The sequence below is a fragment of the Cavenderia fasciculata genome (assembly GCF_000203815.1).
Source record: "Cavenderia fasciculata unplaced genomic scaffold Scf_Dfasci-F-a-25c12.r2-5, whole genome shotgun sequence".
NCBI lineage: Eukaryota > Evosea > Eumycetozoa > Acytosteliales > Cavenderiaceae > Cavenderia > Cavenderia fasciculata.
The window spans coordinates 823,009-844,855 of NW_004457729.1; the positions used below are offsets into that span (position 1 = coordinate 823,009).

Sequence of the window (21,847 nt, forward strand, 5' to 3'; positions counted from 1 at the left end):
AAGTATTATTATTGATTTTTAAAACTATTTTATTATTAATCATTTTTTTGGAATTGGATGAGGTATAATATTAATATTATTTAAATATGTGAAAAAAATATTCAATTGATTGAATATTAGGTAGATGGGGAGGGGGGGGTAGTCCATAGACCATGGTCGGAGTCGATTCGATTTTAATTATAAATAGATAGTTGGGAATACTTTGATTCGATTATTTTTTCAACTTGATCTTTGGAACCGTTGGCATCGATTTCAGTGTAATCAAATCTTTTACCAAGTCTTTGAACATTTTGGTATTCAGCGAGATAGGTATCGTAACGACCTTTACAAGCTTGTGGATCGATATCGGTGGCACGGACCTCGATGGGAGGGAGGCTGTCGGTCTTTCTCTTTTCATTTTCTTGGAGTGCTTTTAATCCTCTTCCAAGTTGACGACTGACACTCTCCTTTTCAGAAACGTGTAAAACTGTGATTCTAAACTTTGGTAACGATGCATTGGGGTTGATACGTTGTCTCAACTCTACAATCTTGTCATACAACATCTCTACGAATCTGGTTTGTTTGGCGTTTCTTGGGAACCCATCTATAATGATTCCATTTGATCGTACTCCCATTATATCAGGTTTGGTTATTTCCTTTAATAACATTTCCAATACAACTGTATCATTTACTAATTTTCCTGATTTTTTTAGTGCCTGACATTCTAAAAGGAAACAAAAATTTAAAAGTAAGTATTTGTTTTCTAAAATTAGTTATTTATCTGTAAAACATACCATCACTATTTAAAAGTGAACTCATTACAATTGGTTTAGATTCTATACCAAGTGCACTTTGTAGAATGGCAGTATTTGTACCTTTTCCAGCACCTGGACCACCCAACAACCAAGTTACATCTTTTGGAAGATTCAAGTTTTGAACACCATATTTTCTAACCAAATTACCCCAAGCTTGATCAAAAGTTCTCTTGGCATCGATATCAACTACATTATTCTCTTTGATTTGTTGTTTCAAAGTACTATTTAGATTGAGTTTTGAAATATCACCAATACTAATTTCAGATATGTTTTCCATTCTTTTCGATGGTAGACCTAAAATAATAATTAAATTAATATTATATGAACAATGTTTAAGGGTTAAATATTCAAATTGATTTTATAATGTGTACCGTATAATAAATCTAATTTACCATCATATGAGTATCTTCTACGATGTGTTTTGGTACCATTACCAACAAAATCATCAAGTGATGCTCTTCTTCGACTTTGTATTTGTTTAAATAATGATTCTTCTTCTTTAATAGGATTTCTCACTAAAAATAATTAAATAAATTAAATAAATTAGATATAAAAGATTCTTTTCTTTTGTTTGTACTTTGTTTGTATGACATACAAATTGGATTTCCATTTTCCAAAATAGTTGGAATCATAAATGAATCATTTGCAGGGATATCAGGTAGAATTGGTTTAGATGTATGATATAAACTTGTAAATGCAGTTGAATGACCACTACCACCAATTACACCGTTGGTGGGAGGATGAAGATCAGCGGGACCATCAGAACATGGCCCACAAATTGAATTTCTTCTGATATGTGTATTGGATCCCTCTTGAATTGATTTTTGTAATTCAATAGAAGCTCTTCTTTGTGTTAATCTTGTTGAAGTTGCAATAACTTCTGATACTAAATGACTTGCTCCCTAAAGTTTAATTGAATGGCATATTAATAAACTCAAGTGGGTGGAAGGGTTATAAATATAAACATACTTTTGCCAACATTTTTTAAATTATATTTGATCTATATTGTATTATCTAGATTTGATGAAAAAATAAATAAATAAATAATTCTATTAATTAATTAAGAACGAAATAAAAATACAAAGAAATAAATATATTGATATTGATAAATAGATTTAAAAAGTCTGTTAAACTAGAATGTGAATGAATGAATTAAAGAATGAGGAATGGTGGAACGGAAAAATGTTCGTTTGATCTGTAGTGGATCAACTTTGGAATAGCACAGTGATAATGATTGATTGATTGAAAACACGGATCAGTGGTTAGGGTCTGATATTGGTGGTGATTGGGTATGAGTGTGGGTGGGTGGTGAGAAGCTTAAATTTTTGAAATTGAATCAGTTGGTTGAATCAGTGTGATGATGGATACACAAACGAGGGAGTGTGTGATTGGGAGTGGGGTGTTCCAAATTTATCGCGGCACTTTAATCTTGACAAGATTGCAATGATAGAGGAGGGGGAGGTTAAGGTTTAGGGTTGTTGGTCGTTCTTGATATATGGATCAAATATTATTATTATTATTATTCTTTGATCGGATGAGGAGGAAGGAGAAAGGGAATGGGAAAATGAAATTAAATGGAATGGAATGGGTGTATTTCTAGAAAGGGAATGAATATCTCGATCGTTTAACGAGTGGTTGGTTATCCATCCGATACAATCAGATAATATTCTAGTTGGATTAGATGTCGTTGTAGTTACCAAAAATAATATTGGGTTTGGACATTGAATAATATTGGGTTTTGAGAATGTTTGAGATAATTGATAGAACAAATAAATAAATAAATAATTAAATAAATGGAAATGGGAAAATAAAAAATTAAAAATCCTACTATCTTATTATTACTATTATTATTATTATTATTGTTTAAATGTATGATTGTATTATTCCTTGATTCCTACTTTTATATCTTTATAATTATTATAATTTTAAAATCTTATTATTACTTTTTTTTTTGTTTTTATCTTGTCTTTATGAATTAATGATATATTATATATTATTTAAAAGGGTACTTTTATAAATTCAATTTTATATGTTTATTATTATTATTAAGTATGATAAATATCAGTAAAATGACTGTATTTGTAAACTATTAAATTCATTGAGCTTGTATTTGTTGGTGTTTCAACAATATTATTATTATTCTATATTTCTATATATTTTGATATGTATTTAACCTTGTCAAGTACTGAAGAATTCAAAGTACCAAGAGTAGTTTGTTTTGTCGGAGCAAGCCAGCATCCATGCACCATGATCCGTTAAAGGATGTAACCATTCAAATAAAAAAATTAAAATTAAATTAAATCCTCAACTTCACCTCAAAACTCAAAAAAAGCCTTCCAAATTTGGTCCAACAAGCCTTCTTTTAGGGTTCAATAAAACAGATTCAAAAAAAAAATAAAGTAAATATTTTTTTTTTAAAATTACTTAACTTTTCAAAAAACTCGATACCTTGAAGAGTAGCGAAAAGAAAAGAAATAAAGAAAGTTAGAAGTTAGAGAAAGTTTTCTAGACAAATCGAGTTCAGAAAAAATATCTCCTTCTCAACCTCCACAGATGAATGATTTTTTCAGTGCTCAGAAATCCGAATAAGTATCGGGTATCTTTCAAAATACCTCGTCAAATTTTTGTTCTTCAAACTCCGAAGTCGCACTGGTTGGGAACCACGCATACCCGTACCCATTCAAGATACTCCGAAACAACAACAAATCTTGTTTTCATGATACGATGAGGTTATAAGATGAATGGGTTTTAGTTTAGTTCATATTTATCATCTTTTTTAAAATTTTAGTTATAAAATCTATTAATAGTATTATACCTATCTTACAGTTACCTTGGTATAATCATATTTAAATTTCGATACTTAGGAAAAAAAGAGTGTGGAGGATGTTCATCTCCAACCCTCGCTTTTCACAAACTCATTTGGTATTTTCGAAAACCATTGTATTATTGATTTTATGTCTATGTATAGATTACGATCAGTTTGTAGGTGCAATTATTCAAGGTGCAACTACACAAGTTAGTATAAAGAGTCCGATTACAGGTAGATGGTATCAAAAGTTTTGGTTGCCAGCTGGACCAGTCACAGCGATCAATGCTACGTGGGATTGCTCTAATCGTACCTATCAAGGTTACAAAGGATACATTGTACAATGGTCAAGTGACGAAGAGTGGGCATGGGCACTCTCATCGAACCTAGTCAACAATACCGCATCTTGGATCGGTGGAAGAGATGACCCTGCACCTTCAAAGGTCGGTCTATGGTACTACAACGAAGGTCCACTCAAAGGTCAACCAATGTATAATCTATTCTTTGATAAATGTTATCGTTGTTGTCATTTTGGTATTTTAGAACCTAATGTAAGTACTTTACAGTATATATATATTATAACATACATTAACATTATCTTAATTATATATATATAGTTAAGAAGAGGAGAGAATTTTCTTCATACATCATCAAGTTATAATATATCATATTGGAATAATAATGCAAATACTGCAAGTATTACCACATGGATTTGTGAGTATGGTGGGTTGAGTCAACCGGCAATGCAACAGGCTGAAACGTCGGGAGGACCAATAGTCATCACTAATCTGGTTGGTTATCAACTTTCAACGCTTCAAATCAACTTTACAAAGAAATCAACCCCTTCTACCAAATTTCAGTGTCCTGTAACATCGATTATCAACTCTACATCGGTCATTTGCACATTACCTCCACAAACAGGATCGTATTCTGTCTTTTTCTACGACTCCTCTACCACTAGTGGTGGAAAGAATGACACTGTTCTCTATCAATACCAAAGTCCATTCATTTCAACCATCTATCCTGCATACAATGCAGGTGATACTATCACAGTGACTGGAAATAACCTTGGAAATGATCCCTCCAAGATATCAGTCTCGGTCAGTAATGGAACCATCAAGTGTAATACTGTCACCTTTATCGTACCTAGTCAGGCCATTAAATGTGTACTAGCTAGTGCTCTAGGTCAAAACAAAATATTACCTCTTACAATCACTGTTGACTCTATTTCATTTCAATCTTTTAAAGCTTCTTTATGTATGTAAATTATAATATTAAAATAATTATAAATAATAATATATTAATCTTTTTTTTTTGTTTATTATTTTAGACTTTGCAAAGAATAAATTATTTTATTCTGGATTTATTAGTGATACTACATGGGATGATAATGAAATATATGCAACAAAGTTGAGGGTTGATGGTCAGGTTGGACATCGTGGAGTAGTCAATAATGTGGATTTACATGTATTTTTAAATAGGACTTTGCCACTTCCAATACCGGGACATTCATGGGATACTTGGCAAGGTGCATACTATCAACCAACCAATCAAAAATACTATTATTTGGATGCTCCTCGAGTGGGTCAAGAAGTTGTCGGAGGGTTGTATGCTCCGATTGCACCAAATAAAACTGGGTGGACTACAACCACTCATATCACATGGTCGATGTATTCAACCAAGATAGTTGGCACTTCAGTCCTCACGACAATTGGTTCGACCCTGACAGAGTATGGTGGGAGTCAACCAAAGTTTATCAGCAATATTACCAACTTGGTAGACTCGAGTGGTGGAGCTGTCGCGTTGCTGATGGACAATTATGGCACCCAGTTTAGTGCGACGGTGGTTACCTACCGAGGATCGACTCTTACCTATACGCGTGACTTTATTGCTAGTTCTCTGAGTGCCAATGTTCCAATCGGCATTGATGGACCATACGCGATATCAGTCAGCATCGATGGAGTGTCTACCACTGCCAACACCCAATTCATCCAATACAATGCGCCAAAGATTGATTCGATTCCAGGAGGATTAACTGCAGGTTCCACTATCAATATCTATGGTAGCAGTCTTTGGAATCAGTTGGCAAACGTGTCTCTGTCGGTTGGCGGTGGATTGACTTGCAGCCAGTTGGTTATAGTTGTTGGACATCGCCAGTTTGCGTGTGTTGTTCCACCAGGCTCGGGTGGTCCGTTTGCAATGCAGCTGACTGTTGGCAAGCAGCTATCCAACGTGTACAACTACTACTATGCAGCTCCACTCGTAACTGCAGTCACCCAAGAACTGTCTCCCTTTGGTGGAGAGATTGAAATCAATGGTACCAATTTCTACACTGATGCATCTTTGATTCAGGTTTCGGTCGGGTCAATCCCATGCACCTCTGTACGTGTATTGGTGAATCACTCGAGTATAGCGTGTACAGTATCTGCTGGAAGTGGAAGACAGCCTGTTGTGGTGACTGTATCAGGTCAACCATCCAACTCGAATGTATCCCTGACCTTCAAGACACCGTACATGCAGAGAGTAAACCAAGTACAAGACTATATCGAGATTTATGGAAATAATTTTGGTGTAGTCTCCAACTTGATCATATCAGCTGGTAATGCATCGAATATAGCTTGTCAAGGAAACGATACGTTCATTGTATGCAATCCACTACCTCTCCAAGCGTCCAGTGGAAACATATCAATCAAAGCACAAAACTATCCAGCCGATTCAATTGAATTTGCATTCACTCCATACATCACCTCGATCACACCCAACCAAAACATTACAACTTGGGGTCAATACATTACCATTTCAGGTAGATTTTTCGAAACTTGGGATCCAGTCAACCAGACCTCCTTACCAGCACCACAAATTTACAATAGTCATACCAACGATTATTATTTAAACAAACCGGTTATCGTCAATAATACTCAAACTATTACCTATTTTACAGAGATTGGTGGTACTGGTATGAATCAATTGTCAGTTCAAATTGGTGAGAGACCAATGTCAAATGGATTACTGTATACTTGTGCTAGTCCAATTATTACTGCCATTTCAATTGACCCAAATGCAACCATTAGTAATTACAATATTATTACTATTTTGGGTAATGAATTTGGTCAGAAACCAGACAATATCTATTTGGATTATCAAAATGCCACTATCCAACCATCGTGGTTAGAGAATATTCCTCAGTTACTTGTCATAAAGATACAAGACAATTCTAAAAACAGTCAAATCAAATTGGTAATTGATGGATTACAATCAAATGACTTGGATTTAAATATACGTCCATTTATAAAGTCTGTTCAACCAATACCATACACAACCAATGGTAAAATGACTATCACTGGTCTCTACCTAGTCAACTCTGATTCATCTGGTCAATCCATACCATTTGATATTATGTACTATAGTAATAATAATAATAATCAAACCAACATTTCAATGGAATATAGATACATAGATTTAAACAAGACTATAATAGAATGTAATGTTCCCAATGGTTATGACTATTTTGACTTTGAAATTAAATCAACCAATCAAACAACTGGTATTATCAACTATCAATATGCTGAACCTGTCATTCTAGATGCTTCACCTGTATTTAAAAGAGTTGGTGGCAATGTGACCATTAGAGGTGTGTCATTTGGAGATGGACATAATTTGACAGTTTCCATTGCTTCTGTGGAATGTGGTTCTCCTTACTTGTTGGATACAACTCATTTGGTGTGTCATTATGATGGTAGTGTTGATAGTCCACTAAATGAAACACTCCTCGTTACAGTGACTGCTCATAACCTAACAGGTAGTAATTATGCATTCCTCTATGCACAACCTCTAGCATGTCCAAACAATTGTTCAGGTCATGGTACATGCTCCAATACAACTGGAAAGTGTACTTGTGAAGTTGGATACCAATCATCACAAGATTGCTCTGTCAGTGGTGGTGGCAGTGGTACCCCACCCTCAACCGACGGTAATGGAAACACTACATTACCATCTAAAGTCAATTTTACAGTGGCGGTTAGTCACCTCAGAGAGCTAGATATCGACGGACAGACCACTGTTAAAATCCTCAAAACAAGTACTACCAAATGGAATGTAACCAACAACTATGGTGGTGATTCAAATGTCAAACTGTATCAAGGAATGTTCCCAAATGACACTGCAGTTTTGCAAGTCACGGTCACTTATTACAATCAATCACAAGATATTGTATTTGCGGGCCAGACAATCTCAATGCCAAGCGATTCTGTCAAATATGAACTAGCTATTTCAAATTGGACTTGGACATCCAATACCAACACTATACAAGCCATATTCAATACCAAATCACCTAAATACTCTACTTATAATTGTCAAGAGAGTGAGGCTACCCTTACTACCACCACCACATCGGGTGAATCAATCTACTTTTTCCAATTAAAGAATGGTGGATCAGTGATGAATGCCAATTTTGCCGACCGTCTATTATCAGATCAACGTGTCATTAGAACTAGTATTACACTCCTCGATTCAAATGACCCACTCTACCTCGATGTAGCCACATCAAATGACGAATACAATTTATTGGCAGCTGTCAATTGTCCTCATTTTGAAAATAGTGTCATCATTGATCCATCATTTTCAGCACTCGTACAACCAGACACTAAAGATGATTGTGAATCTTTAGCAGCATGGAAGATAGCAATTATTGTAGTATTCTCAATTATCGGTGCTTCTGCCGTTGCCATTGCAAGTTTTGTAACAATAAGGAAAAAATTAAAAAGACAAAGAGAAATTTCAAATTTAGATATTAAATTAAAATAAACCAATCAAAAGAATAAACTATTATTATTATTATATTATTTATATTATTTATTTTGAAAAATTTTGTCTCCATAAAAATTCTTCAATTACACCAGATTCATTTGAGAATTGACATGAACTTGAACAAGTATAAATATTTAAAACACCAAAATCAATGTCATTGAATGATGCCAACTTGTCACTATCGACTTCGATGAAATGTAAGAGTTGTGGTAGAATTTGCATTTCAAACTTTCTTTCACTCTTGCAATTTGAACATTTTGGAATATCTGTTGTTAAATCCTTTGGTTTATTTTCCTCTGCTACCCATAAAACTCTATATTTATCTTCTCTACAATATCTACAAACATATAAATAAATATTAATAAAATAATTTTTTAATACTCCTTTCTGTCTCTCTCTTTACAAACCTTAAAACTTGAGATTGATCAGGTTTAGTAGTAAGTTTAAATTGATATAATTCTCTATCTTTCATATTGGTAAATGTTCTTTCAGAGAATTCATCTTTGAGTCCAGTTTCACCAAGATAATCTTGGTAATCTTCCATACCTGGAGCATGTGTATCGACCTCTCCCGTTTGTACATTGGATGAAATAGGTACCAATTCATTACCAGTTGCTGATTTTGGTTGTTCATTTTCTCCTTCTTCGAGATCATAATCGTCTTCGTCTTCGTCATCCTCGTTGATATATTGTTTGGCAGTGAGTGGATCATAGTTTTCAAATTCATCGTCTTCGCAGATAATGAGGAATTGTTTAAAATGATGTTGATGTTTCTTTCTATGCAACAAGGTGGTTGCCTTGCCACAGTGTTCACGGTGATGCAATTCCCAATCGATCGATTGATGGTCTCTGGAGCAATAGTTGACTTGCTTGCACTTGCCACACTTGTTGGTGGCGTGTAAACCGCAAAACTCGCATGTCACCTGTCTCTTGCTCATCTTTTTCTCGTCTACCTTGAAATCGTCGTCATAACGTCTCTCTTCTTGATCAATCTCATATACTTGATTGTCAAGCGGCAATTGTTGTCTAAATACCTTGTAATTATTGCATTGTGCACTCTTGCAACAAAACAAATAAATAGTACGATGATATGTATATTCAAAATCACTCCATGGTGCATAAAACTATAAAGAGACAATAATCATAATTAGTATATATTTATCTCTTATATATATCTAATGTTGTATAATATATTATCGCACCTGTAACAAAAAAGAGAATTGAGAGTCACATCTCGAACACATCATCTGATCTCTTGTTGGGATATGTTCTAAATCTAACCATGCCTGTTCATTGATTGAATACAAAAAGGAAAGGAAATCAATATACATTAATATTAATAAACATTCTCTTTATTGAAATGATAGTAGTATAGTATAGAATAGTATAGTAGTATTCTACTAGTTTACGACAACATACAGGATTACCTCCTATCTTGTTTGGGAAAAAGTCAGATGTCAACTCTCTAAGCTCGTACACTGGTTCTGTGAAACCCATCGTAACCTGATGTGTACCAACAACGACATCTGTAGCTGCTGCTGCTGTATTTTCTGTTGTAGATGATGATGATGAAGGTACTGTATCGTTATTCGACATGATAACAACTAATCTACTGTACTATATATATATTTGTAAATGTAGAAACAATAAAACAAGATTTCAAAGGATGTGAGAGAGCAGAGCAATTTCGCTTCGTTCGTCTTTTCTTTTGTGTTTGTCTAAAATTATTTTGAATTTCGTTGATTTTTGGATGGAAAATACAAAATAATAATAATTACATACTTTGACGATGGTGGCACAAGTAATGATTAGATTGAAACATGGTCTTTTAAGATACTTCACCATGCCAGCATATTTACAGATTGGGGTTTGAATTGTTGTAAAGTTAAAAGACCATGTTTCATCGTCAAACAATTTAGTCTCTTCAAATTTAATGACAACCTAAAACAAAATCATCTAACCCCAAAGAATAGTGAAAGATGAGAAGGATATAAATGTTTCTCCTCTAACTGAATGTTAAATTAATATGCTGTCTCAGCATCCGGTGCTGGAATGACCATCTTCCTCCCAAACTTTGGCTCCTTTCTGAAGAGTTTGATTTGTGAGGCCTCACAATTGAGCAATACGTCTTTCAATTAGCTTTACAAATTCCAATGCGTAAAGACGGTGGATGGATTTCTGATTGGTTTGTCTATTGAATCACTTTGTCTATTTTGAAATGGTTTCTATAAATATAAATAATATTATATATTGTTATTAATATAAATGATTATAATTAATATCAATTTCTAATATAAAATTATTAATAATTTACGATATAACTGTTGCTAGACCAATGAATACTACTGTGTAGCCGTCTATTGACTAAAATAGAAGGGAGCAAAATATTAGCTGCTTTGCTGATTGTTAAAGAGTGTATGTGAACTTACCTTTGGATACAAGGTTGTCTGAATTTGATTGCCCAAAGAGGATAGGTGTATGCATGCGAGTAACTATATTATGTTGGGGGGAACCTTTCATATCCTATCAATCGATATTGATTGCTTGAAAGTGATGATTACAATCACCAATACAAGAACTTCAATAATGCATTGAAGTGAATGATCAATTACCAAAAAAGGGTTACAATGATTGATTGATGGTGACTCATACACACCCCCACACTTTACTGTTCTTTTTATCTAAATTCTTTGTTGGTTGCATAGTATCAAATAATTAAGTGGGACCAAACAAATATTTGTTTTTGTTACACCAATTTTATTCAACGAAAATTCAATAGAGACAGCAAAGAAGCAAAAAAGACATTTGCTTTCATATTATTGCTACTGCAATAAATAATAATAAATCATCATTATCATTCAAATTCAGTTTCAGTCAATATTGATATTAGAAATAGAGAAATAGAGATAGATAGAGATAGATAGAGAGATGGATCGAAAGGTATCATCCTCCTCCAAACCATCCTCAACTACTTCTTCTTCATCATCTTCCTCTTCTTCATCCTCCTCTGCAACAACTACAGGAACTGGTACGAGTAGGTCAACAACAGGTAGTGGTGCAGTTGTAGGTAAAAGAGTACCTACGACGACGACGACGACTACATCATCTACATCGTCACCAACATTAACATCAACATTAAAGACAAAACCATTGTCATCTATTACATCGGTACCTAGAGCTCCTGTCACTTCTAAACATGCATCGTTACCAAACTTAACAACTGGTAGAACACCTCCTATAACTAGTAGTAGTACTACAACCGGTACATCAACTACAAGAGTTGTAAGAAAACCATTGTCTACCACATCAACTTCTTCAACATCTCCGACTTCAACAAGAACAACAACAACAACAACAACATCATCATCGTCGGGTAGAACTATACCAAGTAGTAGAACAACTACGACTACCACGTCAAGACCTACGTTGACATCATCTTCAACGAGAACAACTACCTCTTCTGCAAGATTAACAGCACAGAAACAAACCCCTATAGGTACGAGTAGAACAACAAGTGTTGAGTCACAAAAACAACAACAACAACAACAACAAGCAGCTGCATCGGTGACACCAGTGATTGATCTTACTCTATCAACAAGCTCAACTGCATCAAGCGAAGATAGTTCTTCATTGTCACCAGAGTTTGATAGAGTTGTATCAGAGTTTATTGTACTTGATGAACAAGAAGAAGAAGAGGAAGGAGATGATAATGATGGAGGAGAAGATGGACAACCAAGTGAAGAAGAGATATTGGATGTTGATGAATACCATCTTCACAACAACAACACTGAAAGTTACCAAATGGAAGAAGATGAACAACAATATGAAGAACAAGATCAAGTGGAACAAGATCAAGAGCAAGTTGACAACCAACAACAAGACCAAATAGAAAAAGAAGAAAATCTTATACTTGAACAGCAAGCTATTTACGATCAAATTCAATTGGATAACCAAAATGCAGCGGCAGCAGCAGCTGAAGCTGAAGAAAGAGCAAAGGAAGCAATGGCAATAGAAGAGAGTGAAAAGAAGAATAATAGAAAATCACGTTGGTTCTCATCATTGCTCAACCTCTTGCCATCGGCATCATCCATTTCAACTAGTATATCTACTACAATTGCAAGTTCAACCAACGCAATGGAGGATACAACAACCGTTACTACAACCTCTGCATCGTCAATGCCAATATCAACATCATCGTCATCTGCATTTGTCAGTCTTGAAAAATCAACAGATATACATTACTACTCTACTGAAAATACTGGTGTCAATAACAACAATGATCAAATGGATACTACCACTACTACCAGTACTAGTTCATATTCAAATAATAATAATAATAATATTACATATGAAACTGATAATAGTTATTTAATGATGTCTAATCAAACACAAGAACAACATTATACAATTGGTCAAGATCAATCATATGGTGGTAGCCATACAACAACAAGATTATCACAAACTCAACAACTTTATGTAGAGAATGTTCAACCTTTGCAACAAGAGGAACAACAACAACAACAACAACAACAACAACAACAACAACAACAACAACAACAACAAGAGGTGGAGCAAATACAAGAACAAGAACCAATTGTTTATAAATCACCTCCATTACCAATACAATCACAACAACCTCATCCACATCATTTGATGATGCATCGTCAATCACAACATTATTATCAACAACAACAACAATATCAACCATCACCACCACAATATTATCAATCAACACCAAACCTATTACAATATAGCAATAATCGAAATAGTGTACAAATACCCCAACATATGATGTATCCACACAACCAACCAAATGGAGTGGCTATTCTACCATATGTAGTGTCACCTACAAAAGCAGTCAATATATTCCAAGAGTGGTACAAGTCACTATGGTTTGCACCAACCAATTTCAGAGAACAACTTGAAAAGACACTAGAGATATCCTATCTCTTTGTGCCATACTATGCTTTTACTGCCCTTGTAACATCGACTCATAGAGGTCGTGTTGGTCATCTCAGAAACAACCAACAACAAGCGTTGGTTGTCGATGGTAATAGTGGAAGATCTCTTAGTGAAACTGAAGAGATTGAATGGAGTAGAGCTACATCTCATCCATATACTCAATCTCATAATGATGTTTTGGTATATTCTCCTATTGGTTCAAATATGAATGAACAACACCAACAACTACAAATACTACAACAACAAAACAGCAATCATATATCAACAGATAACCCACCACCCTATGTCGATACAAAGGAAATAGCCAATTGGAAAATTGAATTTACTGAACCATTCCATTCACAACATCCACAATTAAATTTCCCCATCACTGATATCTTACCAGTTTCTCCACAATTAAATGGTGGTAATCAAAATTTATTATCTTATCCTCAACAACCAAATCAAAATAATCAACAACAACCAAATCAACAACAACAAAGCTATTTAAAAAAGGATCCAAATTTATTTAAAATTGCAAAACCATTGGAAAAGATTTCATGGGAAGAAGCTTGGAAATATGCTGAAACAAAGATTAAAAGAAATGAGTGTTATGGAAATGACCAAAAATTAAAAAGAGATCATTTGGCACATACTGTAGCTGATACTGAAACTACTACAACTTTTGGTATGAGAGATCTCAAAAAATAATTATTATTCATTTATTAATATTTAATATTTATTTATATTTTCTAGATAATATTACATATAGAACTATTTATATGCCAATTTATAATATTAGTTATTTATTTGAAGGTGAAAGATATAATTTTATAATTAATGGACAAAATGCAAGTAGTTTTGGAGAGAGACCCTATGGTATGGGATCAATTAAAAACACAGCTATTAGATTCTTGACTGCTGGTATATTTGACAAGGCTGGATCGACCAAGATTGACAAACAAACCGTCACAACCAATGGAATGATCAAAGGAGCAGATTTGAATCAAATCGATGATGACCAACACTATCTCGAAGATAGATTTTATCTATTACTACCAGCATCTGATCAATTCCTAATGATTAAAACAATTGGTTTTGTTGTATGTTCACATTTAAAGAAACAAAAAAAAAGATATTAAACGGAAATCTAATCATTATTTTTATCTATTTATTTTTAGGTTTTAAAGAATACAGGACTTAGTGACTTGGTATTGGAATCACATAGAAGAATGAGTGATGAATTGGGAGGAGAATGCATATTGGGAGCAGGTGATACTCAAACATTTACATTTAAAGGATGTTGGTGTATTGGTATTAAACAAGGTGATCCATCTTTACTAGAACTAGTACGAGTAGAAACAAATGGTGGAAGTGATAAACCAACTGGCGATTTAAGCATGGCCTAAAGGTTACAAACAAAAACACACAACTATCCTCCAATAATATTAAATGTACATTTTATTTTGAACAACTTATAATAATAATTAATTAATAATAATAATAATAATAATAATAATAATAAATCCATTCAACATACCTACCTTAAATGGACGTATGGGAAAAACAAAGAAAGATGATTATTCGAGTTTATATTATAAATTAAACTCTTTTTGATTTCTAATTATATTTTTAAAAAACATCTTGTTTGTTTCTGATTCCAAAATTATTACAGCTGTATATATATGTTTTAAACATTAACCATGTTTTTAGATTTATATTTATATATGTAGATAATGAATATAGATAATAATGATAATGATAATGATGATCAACAACAACAACAACAAGAAATTGATTATATAACAACAAAGATACCAACCATTATATTATTAGATATAATCAATAGGATTGAAGACAATGTAGATCTAATTAGTTGTTTGTTGACTTGTAAAAAGTTATATGAAAAGATTAGACTGCAATACAGCCATTCTATTCGATTCAAAGGGTTACAGTACATTGGTAAAAGAAAAGACTATACATCATCAGACGATGATCATAGTTTAGATTATTTCACACCACTCGTCTACAAGATGGGGAGGTGTATGCCATCGTTTCGAGGTATCCTTCAAAACACTCTATCCAATCAATTGGTCATTGCAAAGAAGAGTCCTGAACTCCTCAACGCAGTATCTGATATATCTAAAAGGTTAAACAACTTTTATGTTATAGATGGTGTGCTGCACGACGACGAGTCGACCAATGGTCAATCGAGTCAACAATCAATGTCATTCAATTTTGACAATCAACAACAATATAATAATCAAGTCTCAAAGGTATTGTTAGTGTCTAGATACGACCCTTTGGACTACATCACATTACCATCATCAACAAGACAACTGATCATTGAACAAAGTAATGGAGACCTATCAACCTTTAAAAATTTGGAGTCATTTATTCCATCGACAGTGGAACACTTGGAAATTGATTGTGAATGCCTCGATCTTTCAAGTACAAGTAACCAAGTAATACCAAACACGATCAAATCATTGGTTATTCATCTAGATGACTCTATCGATCAAATCGGTGACTATGAAAATGAAATCTGTTTGCCAAGTGGACTTGAATCTCTTACACTCAGGTTTGGCAGGACTATACCATTCAACCAACTACCATTCAACCATCTATTGTCACTCACAACTCTAGAATTCACATCCAAAACAGTGACGACAGGCGTACTACCAACTAGTTTAACAAGTCTTAAAATCAATCTAGAGAACCCACCTCCAACAGACTTTTTCAAACCATTGCCCAATCTAGTAACACTTCATGTCCAAATATTCTTCATTCGTCGTGACTCGTTTATAATGGACCTTGAATCACTCCAGTATCTTGAGAGTTTAAAGTTTAGTACAAGCCAAAAAGTTGATATCAACCTGCCTGTTTCAGAGTCACTTATATGTCTATCTCTACCATTCAACTCGACCAAAATCAGTCATCTACCAAAATCTCTAGAGATCTGTGATATATCTTATGAAAGGTTAATGGCTCTCGTTCAGACGACACCCCTTCCAACATCGCTACACAAATTGCAAATCCAAAATTGTCCTCATGGTGTACCAGTTGGCGTTATACCCAATAGTGTCAAAGTACTTTCCTTTGCATCTATATCGACAGCTTTGATAGTCGAAGGGTCTATACCATCATCTGTCGAAAAGTTGGGTCTTGGTCGGTACAATGGTCCTACCTCTCCATCTTTTCTACCCGACTCTATCAAACACCTAACATGGCGTAGAGGCATAGCACGCACCGAGTCGTTGCCAAAGAACTTGGAAACATTGACTTGGAAACCACTCATGATATTATCCTTCGGCGCCCCCGATAAGTTTATAATGTCAACAGATAACATGCCACCTTCTCTCGTTTCATTGTCAATACAAGTACCCGAATTTCAAACTATCAATCAAACTCGAGTATACTCTATGACAGACAATATCAAAAATAATCAAAATAATAATAATATTGACCAACCAATCCTACTACTACTACCAAACCATATCAAACGATTGAGTTGTAGGATAGAACCAGGTCACACAACAAAATTATTTTGTTTTAGATTGGATGATATTATTAATCATACCAAAGTTCAAGAACTAAACTTGACCCTTTCATCATCATCACAAGTTTGGGTACAATTAGCTATTCAAAGATTGGATAATGACAATTCAAATGTTATGATGGTTGATAACCAATCTATATTTGGTGGATTCTTTAAACAAAAAAGAATGGAGGATGGTAAATATGGTCCATTATATCTTGTTTATCACAAAGATGGTAAAGAATCTACTTATTTTAGTTATGAAATACCTACTACTAAAATAAATAAAGAATAATTTAAGAGAGATAGATACAAATATTTAGAAAAGAAGAAAAATAATATTTATTGGGTTTTTAAATTTAATTTAAAACATGATCATTGGATAACCAAGATTGATTAAAAGACTGTCTTTTTTTATTATAATGTTTTATTAAATAAATATTAATAAAAATAAAATTAAAATCTAGATGAATTTCTGATAACCATCCCGAAAAAAAATGTTAAAAATGTCGAAAACATCTAAACATTTTTAACATTTTTAACATTTTAAACATTACAAGTACTACCTTAATTTAAACGTATAACTTTAGTATATATCAATCAGCAGTGCTAGTTACAGGAGTTCAATATAATGGATGATGTTTTAACTGTTATTTGTAAGATTTGTGCGAAAATTATCCCTCTTTGTGATGTCAAAGCACATTTACTTGACACATGCATCCCTTCTCTTCTCTTTCGTTATGGATGCGGTGGTACTCTCCCAACATCACAAGAGTTCGAGAAGCTAACACAATCAGATAAAGAACATCAAATATTAAAAGTTAAACATGCAACCTTGCAAGAAAAATATAAGCAACGCAAAGCAACAACAATTGTTACAACATCTCAACCACCTCCTCCAGTATTTAGATATGATTCACCAACAAATTCTATCTTCTCCTCTCCACCACCAACACCAAGTAATTCCTCAATTGCAATGGATAATAGTTTTATGGAAGAGACTTTTCATGTCAAGAAAGAGTTTTTAAAGCAAGCAGATATTCATACATATAACAACAGTAGCAACTTAATTAATCTAGATATTCCTGATGGAGACCAAGGAGTGTGCACACTTGGTAACCAATTTAAGGTGCAGCAGAAAGATGTGATATTTTGTACCAACTCAGTGAGAGGCAGCAACAGAATAGAAATCACTTGTTTCGACAAACAAATTACATTGTGTAAACCTGCACACATTACGGATGAATATTGTCAAACTCATCTCGTTAGACCTCTTCTGGCAAGACCTATATCATTAGATGATGTAAAAGAATCAATATCAAACCGCCCAAAAGAAGAGTTGGTTAAATGTGCATCATGTCCAAACAAATGCACGATGAGCATAAGATGCAAAGCGTCCTCACTCACTCCAATCAAGGATAATTATCTGTACTTTTGCACATATTCTTGTTTCCAAAAATACTTTGGTTCATCATCAGGTAAAACCTGGTCTGCTTATATCGAATCTAGTATGTATTATAATTTTTATTACTACTTATAAAGTACATACAACTGATACCTTATTCTAGAACAACCTAAAAAAGACAAAAAGGAAAAGAAGGAAACGAATAAGGAAAAAGGAAAAGATGATGATTCAGACGAGGAATCCAGCCATGAAGAAGATGAAGAGGGATATGTAGTAGAAGATGAAGAACAACATACAGATAAGAAAAGAAAAGCATCTACACCACCAAAGCCGACAACTAAAAAGGCTCCAGCTAAAAAGGCTGCAGCCAAAGACAAAGATAAAAGTAAAAGTTCTGGCAAGAAATAAACTAACAACTATTAATTATTGACACATATCTTCTTCTCTAGAAATTAACAAGATTATAGAGTACTTGGAAGATGAAATAGTATCGTTCATTGGACTTAAATTTGAAGATTTCCAAGATTTATATCAAAACACTATACGATTGCAAAAGACAAAAACAGAAACCAGAGGCACTAAATCAAAGTATTCAATCAGGGGCCAGTTGTTTATTACACTTTGTTGGCTCCGTCACTACCCAAAGAGAATTGTTCTATCTGCATTTTTTAAAATATCGCAAACTACTGTAGAAGAATACACGTCTAACACTTTGGATTTGTTATATCCTCTCTGCCAAGAGAATTTCGATTACTATTTTTCAAAAAGAATGGACAAAGAGCACTATTCAATTTATGTTAAAGACACCAATGAATCTTGCATGGTTACATCAGTGGCAGATGGATCAGAACAAAGAATTTCAGTTCCCATGGATTCCGAAATTGCAATGAATTTTTATAGTGGAAAGAAAGGATATTTCTCAATAACCAAACTTGTCTTTTGTACTCCCACTGGAAAGATTATTTTCATGTCTAAATCAAGACCTGGATCAAGAAATGATATTAACCTCGCCAATGAATCAAGAGCTTTCTATTCTAAACTAGACGAAGTTCTCGAGTTTATTTTGGGAGACAAAGGATTCATAGGTTGTCATGGCATGTATAAACACTTTTTGGTTAACGATAGAAATCCTAAAGCTAGTTTTAATAGAGGTGAGGCTGACAAAAGATTTAAAGCCATTAGAATTATCATAGAAAATGTGTTTGCCCATATGAAAAAGTGGGAAGCATGCAAAGCGACTTTGAGGATCAAATTTTCCGATCCTTCAAAAATTCTTCAACAACATGATCAAATATGGTCAGTTGTAGGATATCTCACAAATAAATACAAAAACATTAGAGGATTATAGTAATAAACTTCTTGTTAAATATGTTTAAAAATGTTAAAAATGTTTTGGTTTTTTCGTACATTTTTAACATTTTTTTTCGGGATGATTATCAGAAATTTTAAAGAAGATGAACATGTTCATCACCATCATAGGTCACTCGCTTAACATGTAGTACATTACATCTCAAATAATGGCAACCACAACAGAGATAGATATAGAGGACTATATAACAACAAAGATACCAACAACTATTGTATTAGAGATACTCAACCACTTGGATAATGTAGATCTTATATGCATGTTGTTAACTTGTAAAAAGTTGTACTTTAATATTAGACAACAATGCAATAATACCATTCGATTCAAAGATATAAGGTTGGTTGATGAAAAAGCATACAACTATATTTGGGATAGGTTTGTTGATAAAATGGGTAGTTGTATGCCATCGTTTTACAATATCCTTCAAAACACCTTATCCAATCAACTAGTCATAGCAGACCAACAAAATGAATATGCTTCAATATCAAAACGATTCAACAATTATCATATACTTGATAATAATGATGTAATGTCGGCCAATTCAACATATTACAACACCAAAGTAGAGACTGCTTTATTGTCAAATGTGAATGTGAACACCATTGGAGACTGGTCAAAACTAAAGTTACCAACATCCACAACAACTATACTCATCCATCATGGTCAAACACCCATCGAGTTTCCAACCGACTACTTTCATCATTTACCATTAATCAAAAGAATGGTTGTAGAATGTTCACAGATTAGTCTTGGAGGAGAAGGAGGAGGAAGCTTTCCACAAACCATTAAATCATTGGACTTAAAGGTATCGTCTGGACCGACCAAAGAACTATTATCTGGTCTACCACATGGATTGGAATCACTTGTATTTCGGTTTGGAAGAAACACTGCTCCCATTCCATTTCAAGATATCCCGTTTAACAAAATGTCGTCGTCGTTGACTACTTTGGAACTGTATACAACTGACTTGCCACCAGGTATCTTGCCAACAAGTTTGACACGTCTCACTCTGTCATTTAATACTTCCATTCCACAAGACTTGTTCAAATCATTGACACGACTCGAATCACTTTCTATTATTGCTAAAAGGTTGGGCAAACAAGACCAACCTGTCGACCTACAACCACTCGTCTCTCTCAAAAGTTTTAAAACACAGTTTGGACCAGCCATGCAGTTTATGTTGCCTCAGGAATCACTCCAACACTTGACCATTGACTCTTTTACCAAAATTGACAGTATACCCGAATCACTAACCAGCTTGAACATTAGTTTGGAAACAATGGTCCATATGTTGGAATCTGAAATGCACAAACTACCAACATCGTTAACCAAACTTAAACTCAATACATATATTCCACGATTAATACCTCCTGGTCTTATACCAAACACTATCAAGTATCTTCAAATTGAAGCATGTACATTGGTAGAAGGATCTATTCCAGCGTCGGTAGAAACTTTAAAGGTTGGTGAGAGTATGACAGAAAATGTAACACTTCCCGATACCATCAAACACCTATCATGGAAAAGTGAAGTTTCAGTACCTCTACCCAAACAATTAGAGACTTTAGAATGGACTTGCAATCTATTACGTTGGGCAGATAAAGCATACGATTATTCACATAATTTTGCACCTATCATTAGTCAACTACCAACAACACTCACATCGTTGGCCATACAATTACCAAATTTCGAATCATTAAACAATGACCAAATTCGTGTCTATTCACTATTGGATAATATTAAATCAAAAACTAATGATGGTGATGATGATGATGATAATAATGATGATTGTAATCAATTAATATTACCACCACATGTTACACAATTGACATGTAATATTCCACTTTGGTTTGAATATTTGTTATGTTTTAGATTGGATGAAATCATCAATCGTACCAATGTTCAAGAGTTAACACTATCCTTTCCAGTAAGTCATTGGGTACAGTTGGTCATTAAAAGATTGGATAATGATAACTCTAATGTCATGATTGTTGAAAATAATTCAATCTTGGGTGGTTTCATTCAACAACAACCTGGAAATCTACCAAACCAAAAGTATAGACCTCTCTATATTCAATACCACTATGATCAACGTGGTATGTATACATTTTTGGGTTACGAATTGCCTACCAATGGAAATAATAATGATAATAATAATTCCAATGAAATGGAAATTCCAAGTTAAAATGTGG

The 21,847-nt window shown here is 33.8% G+C and overlaps 7 protein-coding genes across 7 annotated transcripts; 5 read left to right on the top strand and 2 right to left on the bottom strand.

Annotated features, from left to right (window-relative positions):
* Window positions 1–173: 173 nt before the first annotated feature.
* On the bottom strand, window positions 174–1,775 carry DFA_00651 (adenylate kinase; the record flags this gene model as incomplete). Its single annotated transcript, XM_004358579.1, has 5 exons — window positions 174–703; window positions 774–1,088; window positions 1,187–1,309; window positions 1,372–1,696; window positions 1,764–1,775. 5 exons carry the CDS (start codon window positions 1,773–1,775, stop codon window positions 174–176), a joined length of 1,305 nt encoding a protein of 434 aa, XP_004358636.1.
* A 1,182-nt stretch (window positions 1,776–2,957) lies between these two features.
* Window positions 2,958–8,398, top strand: DFA_00652 (EGF-like domain-containing protein; the record flags this gene model as incomplete). The annotated part of the gene is made up of 7 exons (XM_004358580.1): window positions 2,958–3,005; window positions 3,659–3,734; window positions 3,763–4,151; window positions 4,218–4,857; window positions 4,931–5,330; window positions 5,496–8,337; window positions 8,387–8,398. 7 exons carry the CDS (start codon window positions 2,958–2,960, stop codon window positions 8,396–8,398), a joined length of 4,407 nt encoding a protein of 1,468 aa, XP_004358637.1.
* Window positions 8,399–8,451: 53 nt separating this feature from the next.
* Window positions 8,452–11,220, bottom strand: DFA_00653 (uncharacterized protein; the record flags this gene model as incomplete). The annotated part of the gene is made up of 6 exons (XM_004358581.1): window positions 8,452–8,743; window positions 8,814–9,529; window positions 9,735–10,022; window positions 10,188–10,346; window positions 10,571–10,630; window positions 11,209–11,220. 6 exons carry the CDS (start codon window positions 11,218–11,220, stop codon window positions 8,452–8,454), a joined length of 1,527 nt encoding a protein of 508 aa, XP_004358638.1.
* A 113-nt stretch (window positions 11,221–11,333) lies between these two features.
* Window positions 11,334–14,755, top strand: DFA_00654 (uncharacterized protein; the record flags this gene model as incomplete). Its single annotated transcript, XM_004358582.1, has 3 exons — window positions 11,334–14,034; window positions 14,103–14,449; window positions 14,528–14,755. The coding sequence occupies 3 exons, from the start codon at window positions 11,334–11,336 to the stop codon at window positions 14,753–14,755; spliced, it is 3,276 nt and encodes a 1,091-aa protein (XP_004358639.1).
* Window positions 14,756–14,895: 140 nt separating this feature from the next.
* On the top strand, window positions 14,896–17,179 carry DFA_00655 (uncharacterized protein; the record flags this gene model as incomplete). Its single annotated transcript, XM_004358583.1, has 3 exons — window positions 14,896–14,934; window positions 15,080–16,671; window positions 16,903–17,179. 3 exons carry the CDS (start codon window positions 14,896–14,898, stop codon window positions 17,177–17,179), a joined length of 1,908 nt encoding a protein of 635 aa, XP_004358640.1.
* A 336-nt stretch (window positions 17,180–17,515) lies between these two features.
* Window positions 17,516–19,637, top strand: DFA_00656 (uncharacterized protein; the record flags this gene model as incomplete). The annotated part of the gene is made up of 3 exons (XM_004358584.1): window positions 17,516–18,392; window positions 18,453–18,674; window positions 18,739–19,637. The coding sequence occupies 3 exons, from the start codon at window positions 17,516–17,518 to the stop codon at window positions 19,635–19,637; spliced, it is 1,998 nt and encodes a 665-aa protein (XP_004358641.1).
* Window positions 19,638–19,806: 169 nt separating this feature from the next.
* On the top strand, window positions 19,807–21,840 carry DFA_00657 (uncharacterized protein; the record flags this gene model as incomplete). The annotated part of the gene is made up of 1 exon (XM_004358585.1): window positions 19,807–21,840. The coding sequence occupies one exon, from the start codon at window positions 19,807–19,809 to the stop codon at window positions 21,838–21,840; it is 2,034 nt and encodes a 677-aa protein (XP_004358642.1).
* Between the last annotated feature and the right edge of the window lie 7 nt (window positions 21,841–21,847).